Here is a 19,154-nt window from a genome sequence, read left to right as displayed (position 1 = left end):
TCACTGATTGAAGAAAATAAGAACAACCCCAGGTTTCTCTTCAGCACTGTAGCCAGGCTGACAAACAGTCAGAGCTCTTTTGAGCCAACCATCCCTTTAACGTTAACTAGTAATGACTTCATGAACTTCTTCACAAATAAAATTTTTATCATTAGAGAAAAAATTACCAATAATCATCCCACAGATGTAATATTATCTACAGCTACTCTTAGTACCATTGATGTTAAGTTAGACTCTTTTTCTCCAATTGATCTTTCTGAGTTAACTTCAATAATTACTTCCTCCAAACCATCAACGTGTCTTTTAGACCCCATTCCTACAAAACTGCTCAAAGAAGTCCTGCCATTAATTAATTCTTCGATCTTAAATATGATCAACCTATCTCTAATGATCGGCTATGTACCACAGGCCTTCAAGCTGGCTGTAGTTAAACCTTTACTCAAAAAGCATCTCTAGACCCAGCAGTCTTAGCTAATTATAGGCCAATCTCCAACCTTCCTTTCATATCAAAAATCCTTGAAAGAGTAGTTGTCAAACAGCTAACAGATCATCTGCAGAGGAATGGTTTATTTGAAGAGTTTCAGTCAGGTTTCAGAGCTCATCACAGCACAGAAACAGCTTTAGTGAAGGTTACAAATGATCTTCTTATGGCCTCTGACAGTGGACTCATCTCTGTGCTTGTCCTGCTAGACCTTAGTGCAGCATTCGATACTGTCGACCATAATATCCTATTAGAGCGATTAGAACATGCTGTAGGTATTACAGGTACTGCACTGCAGTGGTTTGTATCATATCTATCTAATAGACTCCAATTTGTGCATGTAAATGGAGAGTCCTCTTCACACACTGAGGTTAATTATGGAGTTCCACAGGGTTCAGTGCTAGGACCAATTCTGTTTACATTATACATGCTTCCCTTAGGCAGCATCATTAGAAGACATAGCATACATTTTCACTGCTATGCAGATGACACCCAGCTCTATCTGTCCATGAAGCCAGATAACACACACCAATTAGTTAAACTGCAGGAATGTCTTAAAGACATAAAGACCTGGATGGCCGCTAACTTTCTGCTTCTTAATTCAGATAAAACTGAGGTTATTGTACTCGGCCCTGAAAATCTTAGAAATATGGTATCTAACCAGATTCTTACTCTGGATGGCATTACCTTGGCCTCCAGTAACGCTGTGAGGAACCTTGGAGTCATTTTTGACCAGGACATGTCCTTCAACGCACATATTAAACAAATATGTAAGACTGCTTTCTTCCATTTGTGCAACATCTCTAAAATTAGAAATATCCTGTCTCAGAGTGACGCTGAAAAACTAGTTCATGCATTTATTACTTCCAGGCTGGACTACTGTAATTCATTATTATCAGGATGTCCAAAAAACTCACTGAAAAGCCTTCAGCTAATCCAAAATGCTGCAGCAAGAGTCCTGACAGGGACTAGAAAGAGAGAGCATATTTCTCCTGTTTTGGCTTCCCTTCATTGGCTTCCTGTTAAATCCAGAATTGAATTCAAAATCCTGCTCCTCACATACAAGGTCTTAAATAATCAGGCCCCATCTTATCTTAATGACCTTGTAGTACCATATCACCCTATTAGAGCACTTCGCTCTCGCTCTGCAGGCCTACTTGTTGTTCCTAGAGTATTTAAAAGTAGAATGGGAGGGAGAGCCTTCAGTTTTCAGGCCCCTCTTCTGTGGAACCAGCTTCCAGTTTGGATTCGGGAGACAGACACTATCTCTACTTTTAAGATTAGGCTTAAAACTTTCCTTTTTGCTAAAGCATATAGTTAGGGCTGGACCAGGTGACCCTGAATCCTCCCTTAGTTATGCTGCAATAGACGTAGGCTGCCGGGGGATTCCCATGATGCATTGAGTTTTTCCTTTCCAGTCACCTTTCTCACTCACTATGTATTAACAGACCTCTCTGCATTGAATCATATCTGTTATTAACCTCTGTCTCTCTTCCACAGCATGTCTTTATCCTGTCTTCCTTCTCTCACCCCAACCGGTCGCAGCAGATGGCCGCCCCTCCCTGAGCCTGGTTCTGCTGGAGGTTTCTTCCTGTTAAAAGGGAGTTTTTCCTTCCCACTGTCGCCAAAGTGCTTGCTCATAAGGGGTCATATGATTGTTGGGTTTTTCTCTGTATCTATGAAGCGCCTTTTGTTGTGATTTGGCGCTATATAAATAAAATTGAATTGAATTGAATTGTCCTTTGCCAGTATATCCACTATCCCTCCTCTGCACATGTCCAAAGTATCTAAAGGTTACCACTTTTACATTGTCTCCAAACCGGAGCTGTTCCTCTGCCGTGCTCATTTCTAATCCTGTCCATTCTGGTCACTCCCAACAAAAATCTTAACATCTGCAGTTCCTGCCTCCTGTCTTTCATTAGTGCCACCATTTCCAAACCATACATCTTAGCAGGTCTCACTACCATCTTGTAAACCTTCGCTTTCACTGTTGTTGCTTTCCTTATCTCACCAATCAACCCTGATACTCATCTCTGCCCACTCCACCCTACTGGCATTTGACCCCAGGAATTTAAACGACTCCTTGCATTCCACCCGCTCCCCTTCTATTCACATGCATATTCTGTCTTGCTGTTACTGACCTACATTCTTCTTCTTTACAGTGCATACCTCCACCTCTCTCTACTCTCACTACAGATCACAATGTGGTCTGTTATAGTTATACTCTAGGCCTGACCTAATCTGTCATCCTGCAATCAAGAAGGGCTTCAGAGCTGAAAGTTGAAGGCTTTTATGTCATCATTATGGTAAAACAGTTCCCTTCTTACTGGAATACCAATAACAATAATTATCACAGGGATCTGTGAGGGAATTCTGCTCATTTTATGTCACACTTATCTATGTTTACTTTAAAGAAGTCAATAAATCCTTTATTTTAAAAGAAAAAGATCCTTTTATAAATGTTCTGTACAATGTTCTATTTACACTGCAACACAGAAGTCAATACAGTAAATACTTTTCACATTTCAGAGTATCATAAGCTTATCGAACATGTGCATGAGTGTGTTTGAGGTTGACACGCAAAAAAAAAAAAAGTATAAGCAAAAACAAACACTGACATGTAGGCTGGCCATTTAAAGCATAAAATGCCTCTCCAACAATCTATGAAAGTCCATAGCAGGAAATGTGCAGGTGCTTCCAGTACAACAAGACAAAATTATTAGTACTGTCAACCCATGCGAGGGCTGTAACTGCTCAGTACCAAATGCTATAGCATGAAGGCGGGGTCATATAAGCTGTGATCCATCGCTGTTGCAGTGGTCCCATTTGCTTGACTTAAAGAATCATCTGACAAGAGAGGCGTATCCACTGTTGCAGCTCTCGGGGGCGCACTGGAGGAAATCACCACCACATAGCGATCGCTGCCATCATCCTGGTCATCCGCCACGCTCCCGTGAATGTCCGCGGTAACTACTGTATTTTCTGCTGCCATGCGGCTGCAGCAAGGTGAGGAGCTCAACACAGGAGGCTCTGCTTGAAATGCCTCTCGATCGGGGTCCTCCTCAGGAAAGCTGGTGTTGATATAAATGATATCATCCCTGCTGGAAGACTCTGGAAGCTTTTCGGCGAGCTTTTCCAACATTTCTCGCAGCTGGGGAAAGAAGGGTCGGTCTAGCGGATCGGCTCTCCAGCAGCTGTACATGATTTCATACCTAGACCCCAAGTATTGAGAAATAATTAGACTGGAACCTCGATTTTGGTACATTTCAATGCGCATATTTTCAAGGTTGTAAAATTTAGCAATTTATTTTTGAGGTTTACTGTTGTGTTAATATGTTTTTAAAAAAGCTAGCCTCCAATATAAAATTTAGACCAACAATATTAAATTAAACTTTTATAGCGTCAATATTGTTACTTTCAAAGCAATCAAACCCAAAGTCAACATCTGTGTGAAGAACGACACTCACAGTTCATCCAAACAGTCTGGGGGCTGCTTCAGTCTGTGTCCTTCAACTAGATAATCATAAATTTCATGGTTTTGGACTCCAGGGTACGGCGTCATGCCTCTTGTAGCAATTTCCCACATGGTGACACCAAACGCCCACTGCGTGAGAACAGAATTTCAACTTGAGATTATATTTCATCACAAACTGGTATTTTCCTGCTGATAATACATAGAAATACCATGTATTATCCCAGGTTTAGCTGTACGATATTCTGCATTTTTCAAACAAAAAAGTTTATTTTTTTTATCTTTATCTGACACTTAAGATAAAAGTGCAAAAGAGGGGGAAAATCGTACAAGTTGAACACACTGATAAATATTGAGACAGTGCCCTGTGTAAGTCTAAGACCAAACCTTTTAAAGTGCCACTTGTAGCACAAGAGAAAGCAGCAAGAAAAACAAAGAGTGCAGAAAAGTAGTCAGTTCTTTTAGTGACTGGATTTCATAAACAGGTGTGTTACTGGTAAAGCTATGTTTCTACTCACCACATCACTCTTTACAGTAAAAACTCTGTCTGCCAGACTCTCTAATGCGATCCATTTTACAGGCATTTTCGCAATTCTTCCCTGCCTGTAATAATCACCACTGTAGATCTTCTTAGATAGTCCAAAGTCTGCTACACACACTGTCATGTCGTCACGCAGCCTGTAAGACAAACAAGGCGTGGACTTCATGACTAATGGAAAAAAAGCAAATTTGAAAAACCTCTGAAATAATAAATCATAGTTCTTTTATTTAAGAAGACTGCGAATGTTGCCAGGAAAAGTTCAATCAATGCCTGCTCTACTTTGAACATAAATCAGAGGAAGGAACCTACATGCAGTTGCGTGCCGCCAGGTCTCGATGCAGAAAGTTACGACCACTGAGATACTCCATACCCGAAGCAATGTCAACCATGAACTTCAGGAGTGTCTGAGTGGGCAAGAACTGTGCAAGAACACACCACAGCCGACAGTTTAAATATTGTTTAGTCTAATCATAATCTATTCGTTTCAGGGTCGGGATCTGGAGTGTATTCAAGCTCACATGGGGTGTATTTGTCCAGGTAACAGTCCATCACAGGTCTAACACAAAAAGACTGACATTCACACACTCTTACATAAACGCATACGGGCACCAGGAAAACATGCAAAATCCACAGAGAGAAGTCCAGCCGACCATGACATTTAACATCTATCTTTCTTACGATAAGGTGACAGTGTCAACCACTACACCACTCTGTCACACTCTAATAAATATGATATTGAATTTGAAAGTTAGTGTTTGGGTAAAATCTTACCATTGGAGTCTCTCTATGGCGTGAACGCAGCAGGAAGCTATGCAGATCTCCGTGTTTCATAAACGGCAGAATTACCATGGGTTTAGGAAAGTGTGCTGAGCCTACTTCCAAGCATACACCTAAAGACAAGAGGATAAGTCAGCACAATCAAAAATAAATGCATGGATATACAAAAGAAAGCGACTAAAGAAAGAAGCAAAGAGAACGTGCAGTAAGATAAGAGATCTCCTACCGAGCAGTTTGATGACATTAGGATGGTTGAAATCTTTCATGCAAGCGGCCTCATTCAGGAACTCTTCAATCTCCCTTTGAGAAAAACTATCCACTGTGTGGTATAATTTTTTTTTACATATTTGTTAGTTAAGACATATTTTTTAATGTTAAGTTAATCTTTACATAACACAAGCACTTACATTTCATTGTCTTCACGGCAACCTTTTCTGAAGTGCCATCTGGTTGTGTGAAATGACCTTCCACCACTGAACCAAACTCACCTGGTAAAAATTAAGACCAGTCGTAAACCTGTGCACATATACTGCATTTTACTGTAATCGTTTGTAAACATGTCACTGTAGATATGGATGCCTACAAATTTAGATACATGAAACTAATTACTCACCCTCTCCAAGAACCTTCCCCACTGAGAGCAGAGTTCTCATTACCATCACATCCTGAAGTTTGGCCTGCAGTTCCTCACTGATCCCAAGGTTCTCAACTGCAGACCAAAGACAAGAACATCATTTTTTTGATAACACATACATGTTATATGCGTGTTAATCTTCCTGTAGTAGCATTCAAGAACATACGAGTGACTCCTATGGCTGATCGGTTGTAGGACCTCTGTTGCGTGTACTGTATGACAGGCGGCAGCATTTCTTCATCTCTGCACCGCTGCCTGCAGGGGGAGACAGGGGAAAGAAAAAGCAGGAAATGTTGGTAATCCTCTGTCTGATGCTGTAAGAGGTCAGAAATAACATACAGGCTTAAAAATTCAACTAAAGAAAAGGTCATAGAGAGGAAACCCTCTCTGTTGCCTTCCAGACTTTGAGGTTGGAATAATGTTTTTCTCTCTGAAAAGCTGCCTGTGAAACATTCCTATCCATATCCTGAGTGGAAACAGTGAGTCATGGACTTCATAATGAAGAATTCCAGAGAATTGACAGCTGTTTGTTGTCCATCTCTCCAGCTGCACAGTTATTACATGACCTACTGTGCAGACTCCAATGACTAAGAGGGAGATAAGGAAGTTTACAAAGTGAATCCGGAAGTTACTACTACTGAAGAAAACATATATCGCAAAGGAGCAGTTTACAGTTAGCTGATTAAAATCAAAGTAAATACAGTTGTCTCATGAACACACTAACCAGCAGCAAGTTCAAAGATCAGGTTATCATACTAGGATAATTACTTGTTAATTGTTAAGCCTACCCAAAACAGGAGTCATAAGCCTTGTTCCGAAAATAGAGAACCCCAGAGAGGATGATCAGCAGGACAAAGACGGTACAAATCACGATCCCCACAACATGGTTGGTGTGTGCTACCGCTGTCTCAGGGCCGGATGAAGGGCGTACGGTGGATTCTGAGATAAGAAGAAGAAACAAAGGAGAACACTTAGAAATCTGACATCCAGCAATTTAAGTTAAGGATCAGTTATCTGAAGAAGAGTTCGTCAGCTCACGCAACACATCCAACATTTTTTATTCTGTGATGATAGTTTTCAACAGAAGTTCTTATTCAAATGTTTCCCCCTTTTTTGAAACTTTAATATATTCAGTCAGTGTTGCATTGAGATGAAAGCTAGCAGCTCGTTAGCATGCTTAAAACTGAAACACCAGAGTCTTGATTTTTGACATGTTCACAATTTATATTTAGCACTGATCCCAAAGTACACCTGCACCCGATAGTAAAGTCAGTACTTTTGGAGGATTTTGGTCAACATTTTGATGAGATGAAACTCTGAATTAACAGCTCCACATGAAAGACCAGGAAGCCAAAGTTATTTCACTCTCTATAGGGACCAAAAGTGTGTGTACTGTATTTCATGGTGATTCATCCAAGAGTTTAAAAGATTTTAATCTTAGATGAAAGTAGCTGAAAAATAGGCAGTATTTCAGTCCTGTGAGCTTTCCTGCTAGTGTTTCCAAAAATACTGCAACCATAATAGGCACTGGTATCTATTCATAAGGCAATAATGGTATTTTAGTACAGTAGTACAACATCAGCTGAACAATGCTGTGCAATTTATCAAATTATCAGCTCAAGATGAGGAAATAAACAGAACGAGCCACTTACTGTCCTCTGGCACAAACAATTCAACTCGTGGGCTGACCATGCCTCTTCCTGCCTGCGTGCATGCGGCCACCTCCACACTGTAGGTTTTGTTGAATTCCTCCACAGCCACACGTGTCCAAGTGGTAAGACTATGGACCTGAAATAACATACAATAAAAGACATAAAGTGAATTGCGTCTACTGTCATAGCTGACTGAACAAAAAGAAAAACATGCTATGGTAAGGTTAATCATTATCACCTTGGAGAGAAAAGTTCAAACAGAAGGCTATAGTTCACAAGAGTTTGAAAGTTACATTAGGTTAAGTTGAACTAAAAGAAGAAGCAGATTTTAAGGAAAATAAAAGCTTGCTGGTGCAAGAATACGCTGAGGAACGTCTTGTGCATTTGTGCAACAGCACAAAATCCAGCTCAGCAACTTTTTATGCATGCTCTCATTTTCTCTCCTTTTTTTCCTCATTTCCATTAAATGAAAAAATTAATTGATTAAAAAAACCCATCCCAAAGCGCATGCATGCTGATTTCACAGAGCTGCTCCCCTTTTGGGAAATCCAAAGGGAACCGTGTAGTAGTGATTACTGTATATAATAAAAGTCCCCATTTAAAAAAAAAGGGAAGGACATAAACTTTCAGGATAGGCTCATGTGCTCAATGGGAGGGAGCATGTGACAGACTTAACCCTGTATTTCACAACACCATACGCTAAACGGTACATCTCAGTCTGCGCTGTTTTGTGCTGACAGGCAGTTCTAAACCCATGATTAACACCTCTCATGTCTGTGACAACAAAAAAGGGCAACGTGAGGTTAAATATTCCTTCAGAAATAAACAGAAAATGTTAATCTCAGATTCAAGAGAAATAATTGGCACCATTGATTTCTAATGCCAAAAAATTCACAATTACGAGCATCTATTTATTCCTCTGATTTAAAACTGATTGACATATTTTAACTATTTACCCTGACTTTGTCTATCCTGACAGCGGATTGGCTGTACTGTGTTTGTATGTATTTCCAGTCAAAGTTACAGTAATGACATAATCAACTGAATGAACAATACATAGGAATATCTGGAACTCACATTCACGTCCTATTGTTTTCATACCATAGTTACTTTGTGATGACTCACGGGCACATGCCAAATGGAGAAAACTACCAATGGCCAGTTTTTACACCCTCAGCTTCCTTTAACTACAACACAGACGGGAAGGACGGAGTCACTCTATTGTAGGTGAGCGCACTAATACAGGAAGAGAAGTGTGACTACATGCAAACAGCATTATGAGCTATTAAAGCTGATTTAAAGAAACTAGTTTCCTTCGAATCCCTTTCCCGGCCTCGATGATGCCTTGTGGCAAATGAATAAACTGTTGTTCGCAAATAACTGTGGAGCTGACCTGTGGTTCAGTAGAGAAGACAAAGGGAGGGTCAGCTATTCCCAGTATGCAGCACTCATTCTTTTCATATTTTCATACATTAGTCATTGTTATATAAAAAAAAAACCACCCTCTTAACCCTAGAACACTATCGCCGGGTGATTTACACCCGAGAAAATACATTTACATGATTTCTCTCTCCTGCAGCTGTTTGCGTGTCGAGGAGCCTGTGCCATCACCAGGGAAGTCTCAAATGTCCCAGGAATGGGTGGACCAAAGACCAGCTTTCCAGAGTCATTATTTTGTTTTAGGAGTTTTATTTTTCATTTTGTTAGACATGGCACAGTTGAAAGTAAAAGAAGACCACTCTAATTTGTCATGTGTTGTCATATTTTGATATATTTGATTACTGTTCATTGGTTATATTATACCGGGTATAAATCACCCGGCATTAGTGATCGTGTTACTATTTATAGCGATAGTGTTCTAGGGTTAAATAGGAGCATCAGAGATAACACCTTATGTTTTCAATATGAACCTTACATAAGCAATTCTTCATAATATTTCATATTTGTATTGTACGAGGAGAAAAGGCTCAAACAGCTTCTACATCATTAGACTCCTGAATAAAACAATAAACACTGCACAAGCATAAATACAATCTCTTCTCTTTAACTCTTTGATCTCTTTAACTCATTTCATTGTTTGCACATTTATTACTTGGACTTTCTCTTGGATACTTATTTTGTGTTTGTGTGTCTATTTCTTTCTTATTAGAATTTTTATTCTATGTTGTTTATTATATAAAAATTCTTATGCTGGAATTGTTAAAGACATGCCCTCTCTCTGAACTCGCTGAAAGCCAGGAGTAGAAAAACATATCAGAAACTGAGCATGAACTAGAGAAGTCTACTCAAATGCACACTTTGAAACTATTTGAAACTGTCTAGTATGAATATATTCAACACTGAAACTGTAACAGTCCATAGAGTGCTTAACAAATTCTTTAGAACACCTGTCATAAAATAGTAAAATGTAAATATTTTAGAAACATCTCAAAAACCTATATTATTAAATTAACCAATATTGTTAATTTAGAGTAGCTGTGGCATAAACCTTACACTGGGTGGTGGTCTAATAATTTTTGAAGCGCTGTAAAAGGACAAATAAAATAAAATAAGGAAACACATGATGGATCCCTTGTAAGATTTTCATCACTCGTAGTTTTCACCTGTTTTTGATACAGTTTACAGTTAACCTTAAGCCTGAATGACATGCGTTTCGGAAGAATCCTTTGGTTGTATTTAATGTGAATGGTTGGGAAACAGAAAGTGGTAGAAAGCTTAATTTTTAGGAATGTACGAAATACAACAGCCTTTTCTTCATTCACGTAAGCACATCTTTAATCCTTTAAAGCTAAATATATCATTTTTAACATGTGATTTTTGTGAGTTTTTGAGGCTTCTACATCATTCTTCTCATTCAATTTTTTTTTTACATTTTTTTTTAAAAAGCCACAAATTCAAGGTTTAAAGGTTTAAACTTTTCTTGAGTTACCACTTTAGGTACAGGTGTTCTGAAAGAGCAAGTTTAAAGTTGAATGCGTACATTTCTTTTCTTTTTCTTAAAATAATAATAACAGTTAGAAGAAGAATAAAAGAAACGAGAATTGTCAGTTGTAAAACAATAAAAAATAAAAGACTATATTTAATTACTATATCGCAGATAAGCTCACCTTTTTCTGGCGTGTGCCATATCTAACAATGACATCATAACCACTTAGGATCCCGTTTATCTTATCGCTGGGCGGAGGTTTCCACTCGATCACCAAGCTCGAGCCTTCAAGCTGCACTGTGACATTTCCGGGATGAATTGATGGCACTAAGAACGCAACGAGAAATGGAAAATGGGATTATGACATCATTCATAGTCATTGCAAACCTATAAAGTGAAAGAAAAATTAGTTGGACTACTCTTCAAAAAAAATCTTTGATTACGGTTTGGTATGCGGTCACTTCTGGTCACAGCATATCAAATCATTCAACTAAAATATCCCCTCTGGTGGATTTAGGAAGGAAGTTGAAAGCAGCTCCACCCAGTAAGAACTTTGTGTTTTCTCAGTGAAACCACCCCTATTTCCTATGTTACTCTTCAGGAAAACAACAGAGGTTTTTAGTGGATAAAACTTTTTTTCTGAACAGGGCTTGCTGTCGGCAGATCAGGTAGTTGTGCAAGTGCAGAAAATTCCAGTTATTATTGCACTGCAACTGTGAGCAAGCTTACATTAAGCACATTTTGGATAGTAAAGTAGTCAGTTAATTACACAGTGCTCCTGAAAGCTAAACAAGAATGATGGGAAGGAGGCAGGAGCACAACACACAGGTCCTGTATTGTAAATATCATCATCGTTTGTAAGACAAACACAGACTGAGCATTTTTATATGCTGGGTTTTAAATGCTGGGATGAGTTTAATTTCATTTAGGAATACTTTGCATTGTTAAAGTTTTCTTGGTGTGCATTATAATTCAACCTTCAAATTGTTCCTGTAGCATCAACACACCTCCTTCTGTGGTGTTGCTCTCGACCCACTTGCTGTTTGGAGAGGCGCCCTGTTCGTTACTGCAGGAAACACTCAGGTTGTACTTTGTCATAGCCTGCAGTCCAGGGACTTCACTGTGAAAAGGCGGCACTGTGACGTTGATGAACCTGGTGGTCGTCACTTCCCCTTCCCTCCGACTGACCTCTCTAACCTTAGATCGGAGAGCATGTGATCAGTATGACGCTGTTAAACAATGGCACAGTTTGGATTAAACATGGGGCTTACTCTGATTCGGCACGTGGTGAGTGGAGAGAAGCCATCGTGCCCAGGAGTCCAGCTCAACGTCAGCTTATTGGACTGCCTCTCTGTCACAGTAACATGAGTGGGAGGTCTGGCACGAACTAGAAAATACCACAAAAACCAGCATCAGCTACCATCTTCTAAAGCAGGAAAATCATCTGGAATATTATTAGACCTGGAAGCTGCCAGTTTTACCTTTAACATTGACGTGTGCTTCTCTGGATGTGGTGATGCCCTTTGTGTTGTTAGCTTCACAGCTGAACCGAGTGTATTTATCCACACCTGCAGTTGAGATTTTTGAGTGACTCATGTAGCACTTGAGTGCAGCGTGAAACAAAAACAACCAGTCTTCAAGGTAATGACAGCACTGACTCAGCCCTGCTGTTATTAATCTATAATACAAAGGCAGAGCACAAACCAGCAACACACATTGTCACCACTCTCAAACTGATTTCTTTATGTGTCAAAGATGAATCTGGGGCAAAACTGGAATGTCATTCTGAATGAAGAAGTGAGAGTGAGGCCCGGCTGAAACATCATAGGGAAAAAAAAGTCTCATTTAAGAATGATTCACTCCTTTATCATAATTCCAAATTTCACAAAGAAGTGCCTCTTACAATAAAAGATCAAACTGAGCCTCTCCAGTATGATGGACTGTAGTAACAATCCTTTTCGATGGGTCTGTTTTCCTCAGCACACAATTTCTGTCTTTCAACAGCAACAGATCTGCCCAGTTAGAAAAGGACGGGGACATTGAGCGATAATGAGCCTTTTGTGCTCTGCTTCCATCTCAGAAACTTTTCCACAAAGCAATTCACAGTCCAGCTTGTGAGAGATAACTGGAACTGATGTGAGAGGTTGCCTTTCTATGCTCAGGAGAACCAGGGTTAAGTGTGCTTCACTTATCACCTAAACACAGGCTACAGTAGATTTGTTTGCAAAAAGACAGAGAGCTGTACTTAGATTAAATTAAATAATCAAGTTACACGTGAGTGAAAATGCGCAAATCTAATTTTGACATAGTGCACTGCAAACTGCATGGCATACAGACAGTAGCAGCATAGTAGGAAGTAAGCAGGTTCAAAACAACACGTGCTTGCTGTCTATACTAACCATATGAGCAATCAGGAGACTTCCCAGAGGTTTCATGTTAACCAAACATATGAAAAAAAGTATTGGGTTACACAGCAAGGGCATTTCATAAATAACAGTGCAAACTGAATGTACACAATAGGTGTGTATTTGCTGGAAAGGGGAATTGATTAAAAGGTGGAGAATTATCGTTTCTGCTTTTATTCTACTTGGAAATAAATCAAAGTGAAAATCAGCAACACAATAGGAAAATTAAATTCAAGAGGAAATGTAAAGTTGCGAGTGGGATGGAGAAACCAAAATGCATCATGCAAGTCCTGCAGTGTGGTTCTCCCAACCTCTATTTATCCGGTTTGGAGTTGCTCCAGGTTACTGAGCTGTATGAGATGTATGTTATTTTTCCAATTTCTTCTCAGGGAGTAAATATAGCCAAAAGCCACTCTGCCAGACTGCAGCTAATCCAAGCATTTCACTCATTATTGCTTTGTGTGCCAGATTTACTCCCTCAGTTTCTTTCAAGCTGAAGTGATAAACTTGTTGCTTCTTCCTTAACACCAGAGACTGAATCTTATGCAGCTTCTTGCTGCTGAGCCAGATTAAATATTGAAGCATAAAATGCTTTCCAATCTCAACTTAATTCCTCGTTAGCCTGTACTACTGTTTAGGAATATCCTTTCTTTAAATACAAGTAGCAATAGTTTACCACAATTAAGCAACAAAAAGCACTGTGATGATACCCTGGAGTCCCAAATTTAGCAAACCAAGACTCATAGTATGCATGAGATGACTACACAGAGATCTGGGTTTACGTGGTTCTATTGTAGCAATGTTTGGTCCTGCACAGGGACCTGGTAGCCTGCAGCCCTCTGTGTCTAGCCCCTCCCTACTGGGTAGTGAGCCGTCCTGTGAATGAGGTCTTTGTCCCCGGAGCCAACCCCCGAACAGGCTCCCTATGCAGCTCCCCCTCCTCCTTCCCTTTACTGCCCGGGCGATTGCACATGCTGGACCAAAGCACAACTCTGAACCTTTAACCCTCTCAGCTTTGGCTGTATCACTACGCATTGGCTACTGCAGGGGTGTTTAGCCTGTGGCAAAGTCAAAATGAAGGATCAGGGCATAAAGAGCAAATGTTGTACTTCTAATAACAAATATAGTCTTTTAGGGAAGAAAGAGGGCGTCATAAACTTGAGGTGATAAAGTGAGAGTCTACTTATAAAATGTTATACAATTTCTGTACAACATGGGACTAAAACTCATTTTACAACAAGCCTTGATCTTCAAATACCTTCCTTTAAATACAAGTAGCAATAATTTACCACAATTAAGCAACAATTGTCATTGTTGCTTAATTGAGAAACATGAGAAAGAATAAGCTGACATTGATGTTAACATTAATGTACAGCTAAATAATCAGTTAGTCAGTCAAGACTTTGTTCCTAACAAATATTATAATGATTTTTAAGACAAAATGCCTGAATTCTCTGGTTATTTCTGTTTTAAAACTTAAACTAATGTCTTTCAGTTCTGTCCTGATCTAACACATAAAGTGATATGAACATGAAAACTTTAGGGAACATTTCGTACTGGGTGTTTTATACACAGTCTCCCATTTTCAGGGACTAAAAATTTACTATCAGTTGAATGATAAGAACTTTCATGGTCAGGGTAGGCCTTTCATTTCATGACAAATGAAGCAAACATAATATCTGGAGTTGATTTGATGTATTGTTGTGGGGGTTTTTTTTTTAATAGCTTTTCCTGGTAATTTTAAATACAAGACCAAAGAAATGTCCATACCGGTGAGGGGGGGCATCATTAGGTTGATGAAACAAAATGAAGCTATTAGAGAGACAGCACAATTCTTAAAAAGAAGTAGTAAACTGACCAGTTCAGGACCAATGAAAGCCCTGAAAGACCACAGAGAACTAAAGTGCGTGATCACAGAATTATTTCCATGGTGATGAAAAACAGCTTCAAAACTACATCTAATCAAGTCAAGAACACTATCAAGGAGGTAGACGTAACAATATCATGATCTACGGCCAACAGACGACTTCAAAAATGTAAATACAGATGGTTTACAATGAGCAACGAACTACTGGTCACACTCAAAAACAAGAAGGCCAAATGACACTTTGCTAGAAAACATCTAAAAGAATCTGAACAGCTCTACAAAAAGTTTTGTACAGATGAAACCAAGGTTAACTTATACCAGAAAGACATAAAGTAAAAGTATGAAGAAGGAAAGAAACAGCTGATTTACAAGCACTTTAAGGGCTTAAAATCTGAGACTCCCCACTAGTTGCTCTTAGAACTGAAGAAGCTTCTCAGATGAGAAGTGAAACGTCTTCAAGGAAACTTAAAGTAATCCAGATACTTTTCTTTCGAATCTCCTTAGATGGTCCAAAGTATTCTATAATATCTATCCAGGACGGTGGAGATAACCAGGAACCGGTAATTGGGCTTCAGTTTTAGGGAGCTGTTGGGTCATCAATGTTTTCTACAGTCACTGAGTAGACTGATCACTAGTGTTTACTGATGATGTGACTGCTGACAGTAGTGGGATTAACTGTGAAGTTTAAAGGATTATGGTCTCGGCTCAGATTCTTTCAATTGCTGCAAAACTGATCAGAGAGCTCATCACACTACAAATGGAGTGAAGGCCCAAAGCACAATAAAGGCAATCCAAGAGTTTCTCAAGCAAAAGAAATGGGATATTCTTCAATGTGCAGGTCAGTCACCTGACCTCAACACTATAGAGCATGATTGCTCTTATTAAATACAAATTTAAATAATAAAACAGACCCACAAGCCTTGAACCTCTGTAAATGGACTGGGTATATATTAACTGGGTATAAAACTGGTTTTATACCCAGTTAATGCAATTTTTTTGTAAAAGCAGTAGAATTAAAACTGGATGTCTGCAATTGTTTGATTGTTTGATAATGACATAATGACAGTGTAGTGGTGTACAGACGAAAAACTAAAAATTTGTTCAACAAATTAAGAACCTAACTCTAAACTGTTTGTTTGTTCATAGAGAAACCAAAATGCAGCGTGTCTCGTGGCCTGTTGGTTAAGGTTCAAAACTGAAACACTGTCAAGCAAATGTTTGCTGCCCTTATTTTTCCGATCACTTTCAATGGTCATAAGAATCTGCAAAATGTGGTGTTTTGGGAAAATTTACAGTCTTAATGCTAAACTAGCCTAACCAGCTGCTGTCTCCAGCTGTTTGCTGGCAACAAGCACGTTTCTGTCATTGTTGAGCTACTGCTTAACTGAAGCTTACAGCAAATGTTGTTTTTTCACATTTAGCACTTTCTCCAGTGCATTCATGATACAGTCAGCAGAGCATTGTTACAAATGCGTACTAACCATGCATGAATGAACGCTGATAACCATTCAGCAGTACAGCAGACAGCCCAAGTGACACAGGACATGGTGACAAATCTCACTGCAGTAAGCAAGGTGCAGATGCTGAGGCAGCATAGATGAGTCAGAATAGAATCTACCAACGGAGTGACGATACCCTAAATCAGACTAACTCCATACTTTGTAGCCATCTGAGCGCCAAATATCTCTTTATCTTTGCTGGTAAATGCTTCCACTCTTAGCCTCAAAAGGCAGGGATAGCTCAGTAGGTAGAGTGGTCGCTTGTTCAAAAAGCAGTTTCAATAAATTTGCACAGATGGAGCAGACGTCAAGGGAACTCTTGCTCAACAAGAGTTTACAAAAAAGGCAAAGAAGGTAACAAAGTATTGCTGTGACAACCCATAATATGCATCTTCAGCCTCTTTCTGTCTCACTTAAGGTGTCTTGCAGACTTGATTATGCAGAGTCATATGTCTTGTGTACGTTCATTCTGCATTGAGTAAGGAGAAAAGCAAGAAACAACACTTGTTTTAGGAAGCTTTGTTCCCCCAAGAGGAACAGGCAAAGAGAAGGAAGTGCTAATAGATAAATCCTTGTGAAACAAAGTCTTTATGTATGAGGTTGTGATACAGAGATAAAGATTATTTTGGGTGGCAACACTCACCTGGTACAGAGAAGTTGCTGGGAGAGCTGAAAACCTCAGTATAAGGTGATCCATCACGGAACCAGCGGATATGAACAGGGCCTGGTGGTCCCACCGCTTCACAGGACAGGGTGAAAGGTGTGTATTTTGTTACGTTCTTGTCCTCTGGTTGCTTGACAAATGTTGGCAGACCTAAGTCAGATTAAAGAAGTGTGAAAGAACTGCGAAACGTGTGGACAAAGAAGTTTTGAATACTCTGGATACTAAAACTCACCTTCTACCCGAATGCTGATCGGATCAGACTCTACCAACATGTTGCTGATACTCAGTCGGCATCGATAATCTCCAGCATCCACTCTCTGCACATGTTTAATGCTGTAATATGTAATGCATAAGGACACTTCAGTTTATGTACCTAACCTGTCATATCACACACATTTCTCCTTCATGTGATACATACATGACAGTGGAGAGGAGAGTTGATACCCCATCTGTGATGGAGTGGAGCTCATTCATCACCACATGGATGTTTGGCGACAGCTCCTTACTATCCTTCACCCACAGGATGGCGGGCTCCAGTCTGGTATCAGGAATTTCAATGGAACAGTTCAGTTTGGCTTCATGGCCCTCTGACAGCTGAATGGTGCCTACGGTGGGCTTAAAGCGGAGTTTCCTGAGCTCATCTGGACTCAGATACATCCGAGAAACAACTCGAGGTATCACAAGAGGCTCCGAGGTCCTGGAAGGTTGTGCTGTTTACAAAAGGCATGTTAGCTTATGTTAGAATGAATAAATGGTAAAAGGGAAATATACTTGATAAAGATATGGTATTGATTTTACAAGAAAATATTTCATGGAACACTGCTAAGCTTTAAAACAATGTAGAGTAGGTCTGACAGTAAGTAAAGTAAGATTTGAAGTTTGGTGGGAAGGGGTTTTCTCAAACAGCTGATTATTAATGTAAAACATTCCAACAACATCTGGATGTTTCGTTTTCTCTGTGAGAAACGTTTCTTCACCCATCCCAGTGACTTCTTCAGACCGAAACTAGTACCATTGCCTAACAATGACCTCACGACCCATTGTTAGTCAGTGGTACCATTTTCAGTCATTATATAGATGAACTGTTTATAAGGTTGGGGAAACCTGCAGGCAGTTGAGACTGAAGAGGTCACTTAGGTGAAAACGCACTCTCCCACTGAAACGCAACGTGTTTGAGCATGCATCGGGAAACATTATAAAATTTCAGAGAAAAAAGTGGAAATTATCGTAACAATTAATCAGGGCAAGGGTTATTTACTGCATATTATTTAACAGAGTGGAAAAAGAACACATTGGATTTGCTTTTAAAGAGCACGCATAGCAAAATTAGGCCACGCAAGGAGAAAAACGAGGTGATTTACGCAGTCAGCATTTTTGAAGCTTTTCTATGAATTATAACTCACGGGATTTTTAATTTATAGCTATCCTGACGCGCTCTCACTCCCACCGTTCCGTTTATGCCACATTTTGTGACTTAATTAAAAAGAAAAATGATACAAAAAGAAATCCAAAGAAACCTTCTCGGTTTTCCAGCGACTGATACAAAACTATTTAACCAGATATTTAAATCTGTCCCAGCTGCGGTCCGTCATACTTCTCTCTCTGCAAAGTAGTGGACAGGAGACCCGGACCGAGCTCTGAACTTTATGAGAATGATGTCAGTGCAGCAAAACACAGTCTTTGAAAGAAAATTAACAACTTACCGCTGACGGGAATCCACACAAGTATTGCTATAGTCGTAGAAAACAAAACCACCCAATCGGGTTTTTCTGATTTCTTTGCCATGACCGGTCCCGAGAACTTAAACTGCTTCTTTTCGTCCCACAGCACAGGTCCGCAAGCGTTTTAAATATGACGGGATTGTGCCAAAACGCACAATTCAGCTGCCACAATATCCAACATCACCCAGCAGAGTGGCTTCAGCGTCGCTTGTGTAAATAGTTGCAACACCACGTAGCTGAAGAGGGGGGAAAACGTTTACCATGTGGGACGTCACAGATGGAATCCCACGAAGGCGGGACTGCGTGTGGAAATACTAGAGACTATAGAACATATAGATGATATATCTTTATGCTGTCTGTGGGAAATACTGAAAGTCAGCCTGAAGTCAGCTGTAAAAGCAGGATTATTACAATCACTCAATAAAACTAGATAATATAGTTAGTATTTATTTTTCTGTTATTTCTTTTCTATTGTTTTCTTGATTTCTATTGAAAAAAGTTGCAAATAATCTATT

The 19,154-nt window shown here is 39.6% G+C and overlaps 1 protein-coding gene across 2 annotated transcripts; it reads right to left on the bottom strand.

The window, feature by feature from the left end:
- Positions 1–2,939: 2,939 nt before the first annotated feature.
- On the bottom strand, positions 2,940–18,877 carry mertka (c-mer proto-oncogene tyrosine kinase a). Of its 2 annotated transcripts, XM_042215291.1 has the most exons (19): positions 18,622–18,877; positions 17,337–17,628; positions 17,151–17,251; positions 16,898–17,068; positions 11,965–12,051; positions 11,755–11,870; positions 11,491–11,680; positions 10,665–10,810; positions 7,558–7,693; positions 6,694–6,844; positions 6,072–6,160; positions 5,885–5,980; positions 5,679–5,759; positions 5,498–5,590; positions 5,266–5,384; positions 4,804–4,913; positions 4,472–4,631; positions 3,949–4,085; positions 2,940–3,693 (listed from the first exon to the last, which is right to left on the bottom strand). In XM_042215291.1, the coding sequence occupies exons 1-19, from the start codon at positions 18,701–18,703 to the stop codon at positions 3,249–3,251; spliced, it is 2,802 nt and encodes a 933-aa protein (XP_042071225.1). In that variant the 5' UTR covers positions 18,704–18,877; the 3' UTR covers positions 2,940–3,248. The 2 variants fall into 2 exon arrangements, with proteins under 2 accessions (XP_042071225.1, XP_042071236.1); XM_042215302.1 differs by lacking the exons at positions 11,965–12,051; positions 16,898–17,068.
- Between the last annotated feature and the right edge of the window lie 277 nt (positions 18,878–19,154).

Source organism: Haplochromis burtoni, unplaced genomic scaffold, assembly GCF_018398535.1.
Source record: "Haplochromis burtoni strain Fernald_Lab_line unplaced genomic scaffold, NCSU_Asbu1 Contig_12, whole genome shotgun sequence".
Taxonomy (NCBI): Eukaryota; Metazoa; Chordata; class Actinopteri; order Cichliformes; family Cichlidae; genus Haplochromis; species Haplochromis burtoni.
Note: the sequence above shows the minus strand (reverse complement) of the source record. Positions and strands in the feature narration are given on the sequence as shown.

Coding starts and splice junctions, on each gene's coding strand:
- mertka (XM_042215291.1), bottom strand. CDS start 18,703: ATGGCAAAGAAATCAGAAAAACCCGATTGGGTGGTTTTGTTTTCTACG. Junction 11,681..11,754: donor TCACCACGTGCCGAATCAGA/GTAAGCCCCATG, acceptor CTCCGATCTAAG/GTTAGAGAGGTCAGTCGGAG. Junction 5,591..5,678: donor TGCCGTGAAGACAATGAAAT/GTAAGTGCTTGT, acceptor TATACCACACAG/TGGATAGTTTTTCTCAAAGG.